Genomic DNA, 16002 nt, shown 5'->3' with positions numbered 1-16002 from the left:
GTGTAGTCTCACTAGAGACAGCTATATCAGGGTCCTATCAGCAAAATCTTGCTAGTGTATGCAAGATCCTTTTTTTATAAAGATGAGTACACTGTTGCTGTCTTGCTGTCTTCAGACACACCAGAAGAGGGCATCAGATCTCATTACAGTAGTTGTGAGCCACCATGTGGTTGCTGGGACTTGAACTCAGGACCACTGGAAGAGCAGCCAGCCAGTGTTCTTAACCATTGAACCATCTCTCCAGCCTCAGGGAGATCTTTAAAAATATACGAAGTGCACTTTTATTGGATTTTGATTTATATTTCACAGTCTCCTAATTTCTCTTGATTTGGAATTCTCCTTTTGAGATTAGTCATTTTTGGCAAATGGGCATACCATTAGGAGATGTACAGCTAATTATATAATATCTGGTGTGTGTTGAGTGTGCTAAGCCCTGCATGGATGTTTTAAGTTTGTCTGTAGCAACTCTATGAGGAAAGGAGAATTGTCTCCATTTTACAAATAAGGAGACTTAGACCCAGGTACTTGAGTAACTTGCCCAGAGAAGAGCCCACATGCCCAGCCTCTTCCTTCTCCCCTTCTGAGATAACTCAAGCTGAAATTGTACAACTTGTGGTAGAGGGGCAGGGAAAAAGCCTGCCACCAATGAAATTTTAGCTTGATTATATGCTAACTGCAAAGAGCATGAAAGGCACTTTGGGGTGGGTGGTGGGTGGGGGGATGACTTCATCCTATGCCAAACATACACCAGCTCCGATGGAATCGGAATTAAAGGCGTTAGAAAGCATTCTGGTGTACTGGTTACTTTTGTGCCTGCTGAAAAGCAAGGAAAGCTTCATTTTAGCTCACAGTTTGAGGGTGCATTCCGTGGTGGTGGGAGGGCTCCGTGCAAGGAAGGCTCGGGAGCATGAGGTAGCAGGTCACGTGTCTGCAGTCACGTGCCCGTGACTGGCACATAGCTGGCGGGTTTCCTACTTTTACTCAATCTGAAAGCCTAGCCCGTGGATGACGCCACCCACATTCAGGGTGGGTCTTCCCTCCTTAAACTACTCTAAAACTTTAGGTGATTCTAAATCTAATTCCAAGTTGTCAGCAAAGATGATCTCTCCCGGTAGGAGCACAGAGGAGATGGGGGTTTTCAAAGGTCACATCGGTGTTATGTTGTAGGCACGGGCTGTTTGGAATCTGGAGTCCTGCCTTTGGATCCCCATGTCTGTGATCACTCCCCATCTTGGCAGGGCTCCTGGGGCTCATAAAAGGAACATAAAGATGACTCAGCTGTTGTGAAGGTACAGTGAGACAAAATGCATTGCGCTGGTCTATAGAGATAGTGCTCACGGCAGTATTTCAGCTGTTAGGGTCCAGGAATGCGTTAAGCAGAAGGTGGTGGTAGAACCATGTTTTTGTTGGATGGGATTTCCACACCTAGAGAGTTATGCAGGAGAGAGTTCAGGGGAAGGGGAGGAAATATCTTAGCAAAATGTAGCAGTGGGGTGGCAGAAGGTCATAGTATGGTGAAATTCACATGAAGCAGGGGTAGAGAAAGCTAGCCTGGCAGATGGGGGACCAGTCATTGGGGACATTGTCTTTATCATTGCTCCCTTAGACCGGTTACTCCAATCATTTCCTATGTCAAATGCTCATCACTTAGGAAAAAGAGGTATGTTCTCCCAACAAATGTATCTTTATTGCCATTACATACATGTATGATATTCTACTACCACTCTAGCCTAGGGGTGTATCTCGATCTCAGAGCACATATGTGCTTAGCAAGTCTAAAGTTCTGGGTTCAGCACATACACACACATACACTCCAATCTTTATAGGATGAGAAAAAAATAATTATTACAAGAATTGTCAAATTTTGAGCACCCCAAAGGTTGTTTTTGCCCCCACCCTGTCCTAGTTAGGGTTTTACTGCTGTGAATAGACACCACGACCAAGGCAACTCTTATAATGAGCATCACAAGGAGAGAATGCTGAATTTCATGTCAAAGAAGGTTACGATTTTGTATACATAGTGCAGGTAGTGGGTTGAAGGCTTCTGGTGGTTTGAATATGCTTGGCCCACAGGAAGTTGCAGTGTTAGGAGTAGTGGCCATGTTGGAATGGGTGTGGCCTTTTTTGAAGGAAGTATGTCATTATGGGGGTGGGCTTTGAGGTCTCCTAGTGCCCAAGCTCCTCCCAGTGTGGGAAAGAGTTCTTCCTGGTTGCTTTTGGATCAAGATGTAGAACTCTCAGCTCCTTCTGAACCATGTCTGCCTGCAGGCTGCCATGCTTCCTGCCATGATGATAATGGACGGAACCTCTGATATTGTAAGCCAGCCTCAATTAAATCTTTGCATTTATAAGAGGACAGGGTGGGAGCATAAAACAACGTTTAGGGTACTCAGAATTTGACAACTCTTGTAATAATTATTATTTTTCTCATCCTATAAAGATTGGAGTGTATGTGTGTGTATGTGCTGAACCCAGAACTTTAGACTTGCTAAGCACATATGTGCTCTGAGACCGAGACACACCCCTAGGCTAGAGTTGTAGTAGAATATCATACATGTATGTAATGGCAATAAAGATACATTTGTTGGGAGAACATACCTCTTTTTCCTAAGTGATGAGCATTTGACATAGGAAATGATTGGAGTAACCGGTCTAAGGGAGCAATGATAAAGACAATGTTGAATAGGTAGGTGCACAGCGAACACATGTGCAGGGGGTTGATTTGTTTTTATTAACCTAGGATTTTGATTTGAGAACGATCACTCCAGATTGTATGTGAATAAGCCTGCAAGAAGCAGAGAGCAGTTCAGGTTGGACGCGAGGAGGCCTTGAGCCATGCAGTAGTTATTAGAAAGGTTTTGATAGAACCCAGTGGGGAAACCCCCACCCAATTCCCGATTCGGTGTGCACCCAAAAAATCACGAAGGACCATCTTGATGTAATTACATGAGGTCGTTTATGGAGCTCCGGACCGACATGCATCCCACACAGGAGATAATGGATGTCGGCCACGAGGCTCGAAAGCTAGGGGTTTTTATGGGGTAAGGGGCTTAGGGGTGTGGAATTCAGCATAGCGACACACTATTGGCTTATTCAAACATCAGCAGAAAAATTACATGTTCGTGCAGGGTGTCAGAGTTCTGTGAGTTGTTGGCTCAGTTTAGATAGCCCTGTTATGGCCTCACATTCCTCTTTATCTTAATGGTCAAGCTGTTCCCAGGAATGTTTTAACTTCGGGGCATACCCAGGTTTGTTTTTCTTTATTCTCAGCCCCAGGCAGCCTCTAGGCTCACAAACAACCAGCAATTTCTGAGTACTTTATATGACTTACAGGTATTGAAATTTCATCTTTCTTTCAGTTTGAAGAGGGATTCCCAGGAAGGCTAAAGCAGCCAAGGACGTGGTAACATGCATGGCTGGGCTTGGATTAGAACCTCCTCAGTTCACTTTGGTTTGATATGATTTGAGTCGGGGAGTCTGTTGAGGGCCAAAGCAAGGCAGACATCAGGAGCCTGTCTCACTTGGGCTAGCAAGGATTGGCCGAGGGATGCTCCCTGGGGATTAAAACTCCCCGGGGATTAAAGCTTGCTTGGGCTGGAGTGCTTCTGATATTCTGACTGTGAAGCCTAGGCTGGGGATGGGAGTCCAGGGCTGCGCTTACTGGGCTGGACAATCCAGATTTGGGAAGCAAAGTAATAGTGGAATGCCAGCCACCTCTGGGTGTGTTTTATAACGGTAGCAGTAAGACAAAGGAAGCAGTTTGCTCTGGACCAGACATTCCGCTAAGTTCTTTCATCCATTACTGAGTGAATACTTCCGCTCAGCCTTATACTAATTGCCTTCATCCTTTGGGATAGAGACAACCGGAAACAGGTTTTAGGAAAGTAATGGCTCCCTCAACGCCAAGGCTGTAGAGCCCTGTCATTGCCAAGCTCGAAGTAAAAAGATAGCAATTCCTCTTCCATATTTCACCCGTTTATATGGGAAGAGAAATGCCCGTGACACCCAAGAGAGGACACATGATGTTGGGTACAGCTGGGGAGAGCTGAGTACAACTCCCTTGTTAAAAAACAAAACAAGGGCTGGTGAGGTGGCTCAGCGGTTAAGAGCGCCGACTGCTCTTCCTAAGGTCCTGAGTTCAAGTCCCAGCAACCACATGGTGGCTCACAACCATCTGTAATGAGATCTGACTCCCTCTTCTGGAGTGTCTGAAGACAGATACAGTGTACTTACATATAATAAATACATAAATATTTAAAAACAAAACAAAATTAAAAAAAAAAAAAAAACAGGCTTGGTGGTATGCATTTGTGGGCTGAGAATTAAGGAGGCAGAGGTGGCTGGTTCCCTGGAGTTCTCTGGCCAGTCAGGCCTGCTCTGGAAGCCTCAGGCCAGAAGAGGGACTGTGCCTCCCAAAACAAAGTAGACAGCTTCTAACAGCGTCCGAGGTTGTCCTCTGATACGGAGGTATGTATGGACACACACGTATGTGTGCACCTGTGTATACCAGCACATGCTATACACACACACACACAAAGAAGTGTATGACCTCAGAGCCACACCCCGGTCGGTCTCACTGGCTTAAAAGCAGGGTATTGGCAGGGTTTTGTTCTTCGTTGGCTCCGGAGAAGCATCTGTGTTGCCTGATTGCATTTCCCTTCTGTGGCAGGGCCCACATTTGAGTTTCCCTGCTGGTTGTTGGTAGCTAAATTGGCGGCATTGATCTGTCTCTCAGCCAGCCTCCACAACCTGCTCTGACATTGCAACCTCTCTCCTCACCGTCTCTGCCATGTCTGGTCTTCTTCTGTCTTCTTATGTTGTCTTGTGTGATTCAACTACCTCGCAAACCATGGCTGATCTAACACAACTCCTCCTTTCTTCCCCCAAGATTGATTTTTAAATATGTTGTGAGGGTGTTTGTGAGGGTGTTGGGGGGGGGGGGGCTACGTGCACGTGAGTGTAGGCACCTCTGGATCCCCTAGAGCTGGGGTTATTGTTGTGAGCTAGCTACCCAGTGTTGGGTGCTGGAACTAAGCCCAGGTTTATGCTCTTCAACCCTGATCTCTGTCTTTGAGGCTATCTGGTCAGTTAATTTCAGCTTCAGAGCAGCTGATAGTAGAACCTAAGTTAATGTTTGATAAAATCATCTGCACCAAGTTTAGAACTGACTCTATGTGCAATACCTACACACACACACACACACACACACACACACACAACCCCCTGTGTACTGCGTTAGCTAATAACCAAGCCCAGTGTGGGAGGCTGGCTTTCTCTGATGAGGCTTGCAGGAAAGCCTTTGAAATTATCGAAAGAGCACACATCAGCCCTGTTGTGGACTTGGCGTCCCCCACGCAAGCGCAGTAATTGATAGGGAAGCAGCAGGCACTAGCTTTGGCCGGGAGAGGGAGACGCTTGCTATTTTCGTAGTTTTAGTATCTTGTTTTAATCTCTGCTTAGACCAGCATCTGGCATGAAAGTGGTCTCGCTGCTTCGTAAAAAAGTCTGAGACTTTTGCCTCATTTACTGTGGTCCTAGAGTGACTTTGTAAGGTGTTTTCAATACCTGTGTTCAGAGGAGAGAACCGGGCGGTCAGTGCCTCAGGTAGCCGCTTATCTCTTTCTTACCTGATTGTCAAAGGGGAGAGCACCAGCTCTGGATTTGAAAGGGCAACCTGGGTCCAGAAACATGGAACCCTGAGCCAGCTGCCTTCTGCCCGGGTGCCATGCGGCTTAATGAGAGAACCAGACCACAAGAGCGGCACTGAGACCCTGAGGCAAAGCTTTGTTCAGGGTATGAATTTCCTGGCTGCCCCTAGGAGAAGGGAATACAGCATCCCCCCCAAAAGAAGTTTGGGGTTTTATAGGGTGCTTTTAGTTGGGCGGAAGAGCATCTAATAGGCTAAAGGAACTGCAGTGAGCAGTGTTCTTTTCAGGGGGAGGTGTGGCCACTAGATTAGCAGGAGGCTGTGGACAAGCTGTTCTGCTGTGACAAGGGGGTCAGCAGACTCCTGGGAAGTCTAGAAAGGTCAGCTTCCATTTTCCTTAAGGGGCTGGGTCCCACACTGGTCATCCATCTTGTTGTCTTTTTTTTTTTAAGACTTATTTATTATTATACATAAGTACACTGTAGCTGTCTTCAGACACATGAGAAGAGGGCATCAGATCTCATTATGGGTGGTTGTGAGCCACCTTGTGGTTGCTGAGATTTGAACTCATGACCTTCAGAAGAGCAGTCAGTGCTCTTACCCACTGAGCCATCTCACCAACCCCATCTTGGTGTCTTAAGTGACTCCCACGTTGGGCCAAAGATCTAGGCCAGTGCAGCAGTTGCCACCTCTGAACAATGAATTCAAATGCTCTTTAGATCACTTCTTCATGACATGACAGGGTTTCTCTGTGTAGCCCTAGCTGTTCTGGAACCCGTTCTGTAGACCAGGCTGGATTTGAACTCAGAGATCCTCCTGCCTGTACCTCCCAACTGCTAGGATTTAAGGCATGAACCATCACTGCCTGGCATGTGTTTGTCTGTATTTTATATGATGTGAGTTAGAGGAAGAGGAGGCTGTGCGGCCGCTGCATTACTTTCTCACAGCTGTGATAAATTACCCCGACTAAAGCAACTTGCGGGGGAGCGGGGGGCTCATTTGGGCTCTCAGTTCAAGTTATCCTCCGTTATGGTGGAGGCAGCCATAGACAGGAATCACAGGGTGAGGAATGTTTGTGTTTAGCTAGCTTGCTTCTTTCTGTGCAGTCTAGGACCTATGCCTGTGGAATGGTGCCACCTACTTTTATCGTGGATGTCCGCTTTGATTAACCTAATCAAGATTCAGCTCTGGGTTTGGTCCTGGGGGAAGCAGGATGGGAGTGGGGACATGGGACACAGGGATGGGGACTCAATTATGCCTTTAATCCCGGCACTCAGGAGGCAAAGGCAAGTAGATCTCTGTGAGTCCAAGGCGAGCCTGGTCTACAGAGTGAGTTCCAGGACAGAGAGAGAAGCCCTGTCTTGGAAAAAAAAAAAAAAAAAAAAAAAAAAAAAAAAAAAGAAAAAAAAAGGAAGAAAGAAAGTGCCTAAATCCCTCAGAGTGCCCAGAGGCTGTGCCTCATGCTGCCTCTGGCCCCTGTCCAGTCGGCAGTGTTAACCCTGAATTCTGTGAAGTGGGAGTGGAGGGGGAGGGTGGAGTGAAAGGGAGCTGAGGGGTCACCATGGCTGCTCACGCCTTTAATCCCAGTACTTGGGAAGTAGTGAGGTTAATCTCTGGGTTTAAGGCTAGCTCAGATTTGCTTAGTGAGTTCCAGGCTAGTCAGGCTGCATGAAGACCCTGTCAGGAGAAGCAGAAAATTACAGAGGTTGGATTCTTTGTTGTGCCAAATAAAGTTGTAGTTTGCTTAAGAAGGGCTATACACGGGGCTGGTGAGATGGCTCAGTGGGTAAGAGCACCCGACTGCTCTTCCAAAGGTCCAGAGTTCAAATCCCAGCAACCACATGGTGGCTAACAACCATCCGTAACGAGATCTGGCGCCCTCTTCTGGAGTGTCTGAAGACAGCTACAGTGTACTTACATAATAAATAAATAAATCTTAAAAAAAAAAAAAAAGATTTAAAAGAAGGGCTATACACTTGTTGGTAGTTTATTTAGAAGAGAATCACCAGAAGGCCTGTGGGGTGGGGCCTCAGATAGAAGATGTGTCACTTCAGAATTGTCACTGAATTGGGTGCTGGTGGCTCATGCCCTTAACTTCAGCACTTGTGTGAAAGCTGGGCAGTCACGGAGTTCAAGGGCCAGTTGGTAATGCAGCAAGTTTGAGCCCAGCATGGACCGTATCAGATGCTGCCTCGGGAGCCCCGAACCAAACCAAACCAACAGCGAAGGCCCCACTAAGCTTTAGTGACTAAGGAGCAGAGAGGCCAGGATTCTCATATTAGTTAAGGGCATTCCTGGAGCGTAACTCACTGGCTCTCAGCTGCCCCTCCACCCCAGAAGCCAGCACTGGGCGAGACCTTGGCAGTGTGAGCCATTGGTGTGGGAACCGTTTCCTGGAAGTACCATTGAGGCTGGAGATGGGCTTTCCTCTGCTCGTTTTGTTTGTATCGGGGCGATGGGCTGTTCTGTTACAGAAGGCTTAGTGACGCAGCTAGGAAGTGTTGAAAGTTAAAGACACTCACCACGTGCTGCTGTTTCTCCGTAGGATTTTCTACTGCAGCAAACGATGCTAAGAATTAAGGATCCTAAGAAGTCCCTGGATTTTTATACGAGGGTTCTTGGACTGACGTAAGTAACAAGTGTTTCTTAGCACCTTACAATTGAAAAGCATGGTGTTAGGGAAGATGGCTCAGGGGAGGAAGGAGAGACCCGACTACCTCAGCATTGTCCCCTAAGCTCCATAGCAGCGCCATGGCAATACTCTCTTCCTCTCAGAAATGATGTTAGGTCAGATCCTTTACTGCTCTGCTTCTGAAATCATGGCTGTTAGGACATGGTATTTAGAGAGTGCATGGATGTATTTAAAATCAGCCCCTGAGATTAAAGGCATGCGCTACCACTGCCCGGCTCTCTTTTTCTTTTTTTTTTTCCATTCAAAGAGATTTTATTACTTGTGTACACAACAGCATTTATGCCACTAGAGCAGAGGCTGTGGACAACTCACTCATATTTCCAACTGGATGGGAGCACCTGCTTAGTCTTACAGTATCGAGCCAATCGGAGAATTCTGCTCTCTGTCAGAATCAGGTGGACTTTAGCATCCGTATCCTTTCTGTTCCTCTCAAGGTGCTTGCAGACAGCAACCGCTTTCTTAATCAAATGGGAGAGATCCCCAGGGAGGTCAGGGGCAAGGCCTTTGGACTTAAGGATTCTCAAGATTTTATTTCCAGTCACAAAACAGATCTGTGCCACACCATGTGGGTCCCTCAGGATCACACTTAATCTGGGAGGGAGTCAGGCCTTTCTTGGCCAATTTGTAAATCTGTTCCTTTATGTCCTCAGATGTCAACTTCAGCCTCGTGGGGACGCTAAGGTAGTAGGGCAGCGCCAACTGGGATAGGCCCTTCCCAGGAGCGTCCATGCGACCCACAATAGCGGAGGTCTGGCAACAAAGAGCACTTGGGAGGCAGAGACAGGCAGCTTTCTGAGTTCCAGGACAGCCAGGGCTACACAGAGAAACCCTGTCTCGAAAAAGAAAAACAGAAAAAAAGAAAATCAGCCTCTGGTTCCGTCTTCACAGGCTGCATTGTCTCTTGCTAAGGAGGTAGCCTTGGGGTTTGTGACCTCCGAGCACGTGATGTGCTGCGCTTTCCTTCCATCAGCTTTAACTAAGGCACACTTGATAAGTCAGCTTTTCTTGGTTCGTTTCCTCAGATAGCGTGAGGCTTTTGGTAATACACGCACATAAGTAATGAAGTGACCTTTAATTCTCCACCTTTCATTTACTTCCACGAACTTTAAGAGAGCAGCCCAAGTATTATGTACGCTCAGAAAATGTGGCCAGTTCCGAAAAACACAAAGCGGAGGATGCAGAATGGCTTCCTTCTCCCCAGACGGCTTAGTTCTTGCTCCCCTCCCCGAAAAGGTGGTTTTCCATGCCTGTACAGCAGAGTGGCAGGACAGTGGTGGCACACGCTTTAATCCCAGCACTCTGGAGGCAGAGGCAGGAGGATTTCTGAGTTTGAGGCCAGCCTGGTTTACAAAGTGAGTTCCAGGACAGCCAGGGCTACACAGAGAGACCTTGTCTCAAAAATAAACAAACAAACTAAGTTTCTGGTCTCCGGATCCCACAGTCACCCCACAGTCGGCACTTGGCAGAGCTGAGTCCTTTTGCACTCGACTGAACCGTCTGTTGACCTTGTGTTTGCAGAGATCCCCGCTAGAGTGCAGCTTGACCCTAACCTGGGTTCGCTGCTCTACTGGAAGCAGAAGGGAACTGCTCCCTTTCCTTCCACTCCCATCTGATTGCTACGTTAGTAAGGAAGAGATAGTTTTCCCCGATGGTTCTGTTTAAGGTATTAGGTCTTTTATGGAGTAAATTTATTTGTGGCTAATTGATGCATAAATCTAGTAGTCCAGGCATATTGATAACAGGAGTAAGTAAATAAGAGGTTGGACTGGACTCTGGAAACTCTGCCTTAGGTACAGGGGGATGGCTCAGTTGATAAAGTGCTTGCCCCTGCATCCCTGTTGCTGGAGGGACAAAGACTTTTGCTTGTACTCAGTAGGCAGAGGTGGAAGGACCTCTGTGAGTTGAGCCCAGCTTGGCCTACTGCTCAGTCAATTCCAGGCCAGCTAGGGTTACACACTGACACTGTCTCTGAGGTCAGAGGTGAGTGAAAGACAGTGGGTAGCCGCTAAGGGTACCCTGTGCCAGCCTCTTACCTCCGCATGCGTACTCCCTTGCCTGCACACACACCTCTACGTGCTTGGTCTTGAGTATGAACAGAGTCATCTTTGAGCATAATTATTCCTCAATCTCATAAAAGATGTTGTGTATATTGTTCTACTTGCGTGTGATCTTTTTTTTTTTTTTTAAAGATTTATTTATTGTTATAAATAAGAACACTGTAGCTGTCTTCAGACACACCAGAAGAGGGTGTCAGATCTCATTATGGGTGGTTGTGAGCCACAATGTGGTTGCTGGGATTTGAACTCAGGACCTTTGGAAGAGCAGTCAGTGCTCTTACCCACTAAGCCATCTCGCCAGCCCCCTTGCGTGTGATCTTACAATCTCTAAGCTGACTGATAAGCTAGCCTCACTAATTGTTGGAAAACCTCGGGATTTTTCTTCTCTTCCCACCTGGCTTCCCTTGTCCCGGAGACTCTCTCTTGCCCTCTGACCCCTTGCTTGTGCAGAGTCACTTTCTCTGCATCAGATATGCACAGACGGTGCTGCTGACTGCGGTCTTGCTTGCTCCCCTCCTCCCTCCTCCCTCCCCTGCTTCACCTGCTCGTCCATGTTGAAGCCGCCCCCAGAGGACCTCTCCATGTCCCATGACCTTTTTGGGGAGGTCTTAATCCTGTTTCACCTTTCTGCAGTGTTCTCGGCTTTAACTGCCTGTTGTTGACATTCACGTTTTCCTTTTCTGTGAGACCCACCTGGCCTTCTCTCCTGTCACCTACCCTGTTTGCTTTCTTGGTGGGTTTAGTTGAAAGAATGACAGGGAGAGGCACTGCAGTACTCACCGAGACAAAGCCTTACAATACCTTCCCTGTTTATAAACAAGCATTGAGATTCTAGCTAAATTTCATTAAACTTGAATAACGAGACCTGATTGTGCAGGGTCACCCCTGGAGTCCCAGCACTTGGAAGCCGAGGCCTGGGACAACTTGGGAGTCCCAAGTGCTATCTAGGGAGTTCAGGCTATCCTTGGCTACACAGTAGGATTATGTGTCACAAAACATTTAAAAACAATGAATGAGTGACACAGACCCCTGTCCTGCACAGTTTGGTACTGGAACCCTGACCAGGCGTGGCGAGGGAGTGAGTTAAGAGCAGACTCTAGAGAACCAGATACCAGATACACAGGAAAGCTGGGATCGGTCAGCTGGTCTGTGAGCAGTGATGGAGTGCTAGCAGCCACAGCAGCAACCTGGAGCTTTGGTGTGTTTGTTATGTCGGTTCAGGGTGGACTAACCTCCGGAGGGAGGAGGCGTTTGGAGGCTAGCAGTTCCAAGCAGTAAGCGCTTGTGGGGAGGAAGCTGCAGTTGCTAGCTCTTGCACATATGCGCCTATAGTTTGTAAACACTCCTCTGTGTATACACTGTTAGCTTATCACTGGGACTAGAGGAAGGCTTTGCCATCCCTCTGAGCCTAGGGGTGTGTCAGGGGTTCACTCTTCCCATGGCTCTGAGCGTTGGTCCTTCCATGACAGACACGGCCATGTCAGCAGTATACATTCCCTCAAGACTTCATGCACTTGACTGTCAAGGCTTCCTTGGCTCTCTACTTAGAACCTTTTATTTTAGTCAAGTGTGTGCGCGCTTGGGAACTAAGCACTTTTGGTTTTTGAGACAGGGTCCCTCACTGGTTTCCTTCTAAGCTTGATGGCCAGCAAACCCCAGGGCTGTGTCTGTCTCAGCCCCTCCCCAAGGCTGCTCTTGCGAGTGCACGCCGTCATGTGTGGCTAGGTCATGGGTGCTAGGGCTCAGACTCGGGCCTTCATGCTTGCATGGTAAGCACTTACAGATGGAGCCAGCCATCAGATGGAGCCAGCCATGAAGGAGATCTTTTCCCGTGGTCTTTGCCCAGGCTCTCACCTGTAGGCCTCGTTCCTAGTGGAGCTTACATGTTATTCCGAGCTCAGCCTGGGTCAGCCTGTGTTGTTGTCAATGACCCTGGCTTCTCTTCTGATCCCAGCCTCCTGCAGAAGCTTGACTTCCCTGCTATGAAGTTCTCGCTCTACTTCTTAGCGTACGAGGATAAGAACGATATCCCCAAGGACAAGTCCGAGAGGACAGCGTGGACGTTGTCCAGAAAAGCCACCCTTGAGCTCACGCAGTGCGTACACGCTTTTTCTCTCTTTATGGAGCCTAGCTTTGTAAAGGTATTTTAAATAAATGTTTTTGTGCTCACCAGTCTAAATCAGTTATAATCAATTAATTTGTTTATTTAGGTTTTGGGAGACAGGGTTTCTCTGTGTAGCCCTGGCTGTCCTGGATGGAACTCACTCTGTAGACCAGGCTGGCCTCGAACTCACAGAGATCTGCCTGCCTCTGCCTCCCAAGTGCTGGGTTTAAAGGCCTGTGCTACCACTGCCTGGTAATTTTCAATATATTTTTTTTTAAGATTTATTTATTTATTATATGTAAGTACACTGTAGCTGTCTTCAGACACTCCAGAAGAGGGCGCCAGATATCGTTAAGGATGGTTGTGAGCCACCATGTGGTTGCTGGGATTTGAACTCTGGACCTTGGGAAGAGCAGTCGGGTGCTCTTACCCACTGAGCCATCTCACCAGCCCAATTTTCAATATTTTTAAGTGTGGATACTTGAGTCTTTATGTTACTCTTATGGTATCCATAAGACAAAGAGAACATTTTTCTTTTAGAGAATAAGACTCCACGTGGCAAGATATTTGCCAGATTATAGCTTATTAATTTTATAATTTAAAGATTCTTCTAAAATCTTCTGATATTCACATGTGTGTCCTCTTGTTATCTTGGTATCTTTTGGATACAGAAGTGTTATAGAATATGTTCCTTTTAAAGAGCTACCACATCATTTTATAATAACTAACATTCCAGTTTTAAGGTATTTTTATACCCTCAGCATTCAAATGTACAGAATTAAGGATTGCCCGAATTTCTTTTGATTTCACTACATTGGCAGGTTTTGGGGTGTTTTGTTCTTGTATTTTTTTAGGGACTAACAAAAGAGCCTTTGTTGCAGTATGCCTGTGTTAGTATGTATCCCTAAGTGGACCTCTCGAATCTAACATGGAAATACTGGAACACGGACCCTGGAGCTGTATGATACTTGATGACATAACTAGAATGCGTCAGCTGCTGTGATTTTTATTCTTACTCTTCTTATCCAGGTGCCTGAGTTTGAGTGTCTTTTTAACCTAGCTACAGTCGTCTTTGCCAGCTTGCCCTCTGTACAGGTGAAAACACAGTATTTGAAGTAAAGTAGCGGACATACAGAATGCAGCTCCGGGGATATTTCCTTTCATAGGCTGTTCGCAGGTCAGAACTGGGAGTTACTGCCTTAAGGCAAGGATCTTTCTCTAAAAGAACAGAACCGTTCAAATGTCCATATAGAATAAAAGGAGATCTATTAGATCGGCTCCCATGGAAGGGGCTCGGTAGTCCCAGCAGTGGCTGCCTGAACTCAGGAAGAAGCAGAGAGCCCAGCTCCATCCACAGAGGTGGCTGCATCAGCAGTCCTAAGCCAGGGTCCACGGCCTGCAGTTCCCTGGAGAAGCACTGCTATTAAGTCCACTACAGAAGGCCAGCAAGCTGGAGTCTCTTAGCAGCAATAGATGCAGTGTTGTAAGCTGGCCTGAGGCCTACATGAACCGGGTATTTCTAGAAGGCAGGCTGGGGCTGAAATAGACTTAGACTGCGAGAAAAGATAATGAAGGAAGCCAAGACAAAAATTTCTCTGATAAAGGCCCGTGAGTTTACTAAGAGAGTGTGCTTATAAAGGGGAAGACCCGCCCCCGCCCCCACCCCAGCCCCCGCCCCCAGTCCCTTCTTGGTGTCTGGAGCCAGCCTGGAGGAGGATAGGATAGGAGGCAGGATAGGATGTGCCTCCTGAATATCTCAGGGGCCTCTCTCAGCAGGTAGCAGTGTCTTGGAGGAGAGCAGCGGCAGGTGACAGAACAATAGAGCCTTCTAGGTCGAAGGCTCCACCCCAGGTGGTCTGGCTCTCGGTGGCAGCAAGGTTTGCCTCAGTCTGCTTCAGGCTCGGGGAGGCTACAGTGCAGGACAGTTGGAAGGCATTACCCACTTTGACAGTGGGACTTCCTCTCTGGAAATTCACTCAAAATTTTAAATTAATTAATCAAATTATTACAATTCATCATTATTATTAACCAGTACAGATGGATCATTTGTGATTAATAATATATTAATCATTAGTAAAATTAATAAATTAATTAAAATTGATTTAGACTGGTGAGCACAAGAGGTTATTTAAAATAAATTTAAAAAACTGAGGTGTGTGTACTAGGTTGTCTCTAAATCCCTCAAGCTGACCATGTCGAGCAGTCGGCACTCTTAAGTTCCCCAAGCTGACCATGTCTGCCAGCCGTCACCCTAAGTCCTCCAAGCTGACCATGTCGACCAGCCGTCACCCTAACTCCTCCAAGCTGACATGTTGACCAGCCGTCACTCTAAGTCCCCCAAGTTGACCATGTCTGCCAGCTGTCACCCTAAGTCCTCCAAGCTGACATGTTGTTGACCAGCCATCACTCTAAGTCCTCCAAGCTGACGTGTCGACCAGCCACTCTAAATCCCCCAAGCTGACCATGTCGACCAGCCTTCACTCTAAATCCCCCAAGCTGACGTGTCGACCAGCAGTCACAGTGTTCTCCTTTCCTCTGTAGCAACTGGGGCACTGAAGATGACGAGACGCAGAGTTACCACAACGGCAACTCGGACCCTCGTGGATTTGGTACGTCTGCCTCATTGTATGTGATGGTTGTGTGTGTGTGTGTGATTTTGCATGGTGTACATATTTATGGATACAGAAAACTTTAGATATGAATGACCTAATTTTCTTTTTTTTTTTTTCCTTGAGACAGGGTTTCTCTGTATAGTTCTGGAACTCACTCTGTAGACCAGGCTGGCCTCAAACTCAGAAACTCACCTGCCTCTGCCTCCCAAGTGCTGGGATTAAAGGCCTGTGCCACCGCCACCCGGCTGAATGATCTAATTTTCAAGTATAGCTTATTAGGGACATGGGTATTTTTATATCTTGCCAATCTTATTTAGCAGCTATGTTGGTATTAGTCTAAACATCGTGTTTACTTTCTCATAATATTATACAATAAAGCCACAGTATTATGCTTCCAGTAAACCTTATTGTAGGGACAGGGTTAGAGCCCACGCACGGCCTTGCACATGCCAGGCAGGCTTTCTGCCACTAGACTGTGTCTCCATCTCCCTCTCAGAGAGCATTTGGTTAAAAACAATGGGAACTGTGGTCAGTCATTTTCTGGTAGTGTCTTGTCAAGGGACAGAGAGATGGTGCAGTGGTTAAGAACGCTTGCTGTTCTTGTAGCAGCCCCATACTTGGTTCCCAGCACCCACACTGTGGTTTGCAACCATCCAGGATTCTAGTTCCAGAGAATCTGATGGCCTCTTCTGACCCCGTCAGGCATCAGCACACACAGAGTGCATATATGTATACACAGGCAAAATGCTCATTACACACAGAATACATCTAAAATATGCATTCTGTCAAGATGGCACATTAAAACTTCGGTTGGGTAATGTAGTGAATGCTAACAGTTAACCCATTAAACACGAATAAGTAACTTTTTTCTTTTTTTTTTTTTTTTTTTT

General features: G+C 46.9%; 1 protein-coding gene and 1 pseudogene across 1 annotated transcript in view; one reads left to right on the top strand and one right to left on the bottom strand.

Moving 5' to 3' along the window:
• Positions 1–16002, top strand: part of Glo1 (glyoxalase I) — a 24812-nt gene that overhangs the window by 2325 nt on the left and 6485 nt on the right. Inside the window, exons 2-4 of the mRNA XM_021186044.1 lie at positions 8193–8275; positions 12351–12491; positions 15042–15109. Coding sequence (XP_021041703.1) covers positions 8193–8275; positions 12351–12491; positions 15042–15109 — 292 coding nt within the window. The remainder of the gene's footprint in view (positions 1–8192; positions 8276–12350; positions 12492–15041; positions 15110–16002) is intronic.
• Positions 8648–9071, bottom strand: LOC110312450 (annotated as a pseudogene).

The sequence above is a fragment of the Mus caroli genome, chromosome 17, assembly GCF_900094665.2.
Source record: "Mus caroli chromosome 17, CAROLI_EIJ_v1.1, whole genome shotgun sequence".
In the NCBI taxonomy this organism is placed as follows: Eukaryota; Metazoa; Chordata; class Mammalia; order Rodentia; family Muridae; genus Mus; species Mus caroli.
This window is presented reverse-complemented; position numbering and strand designations above follow the sequence as displayed.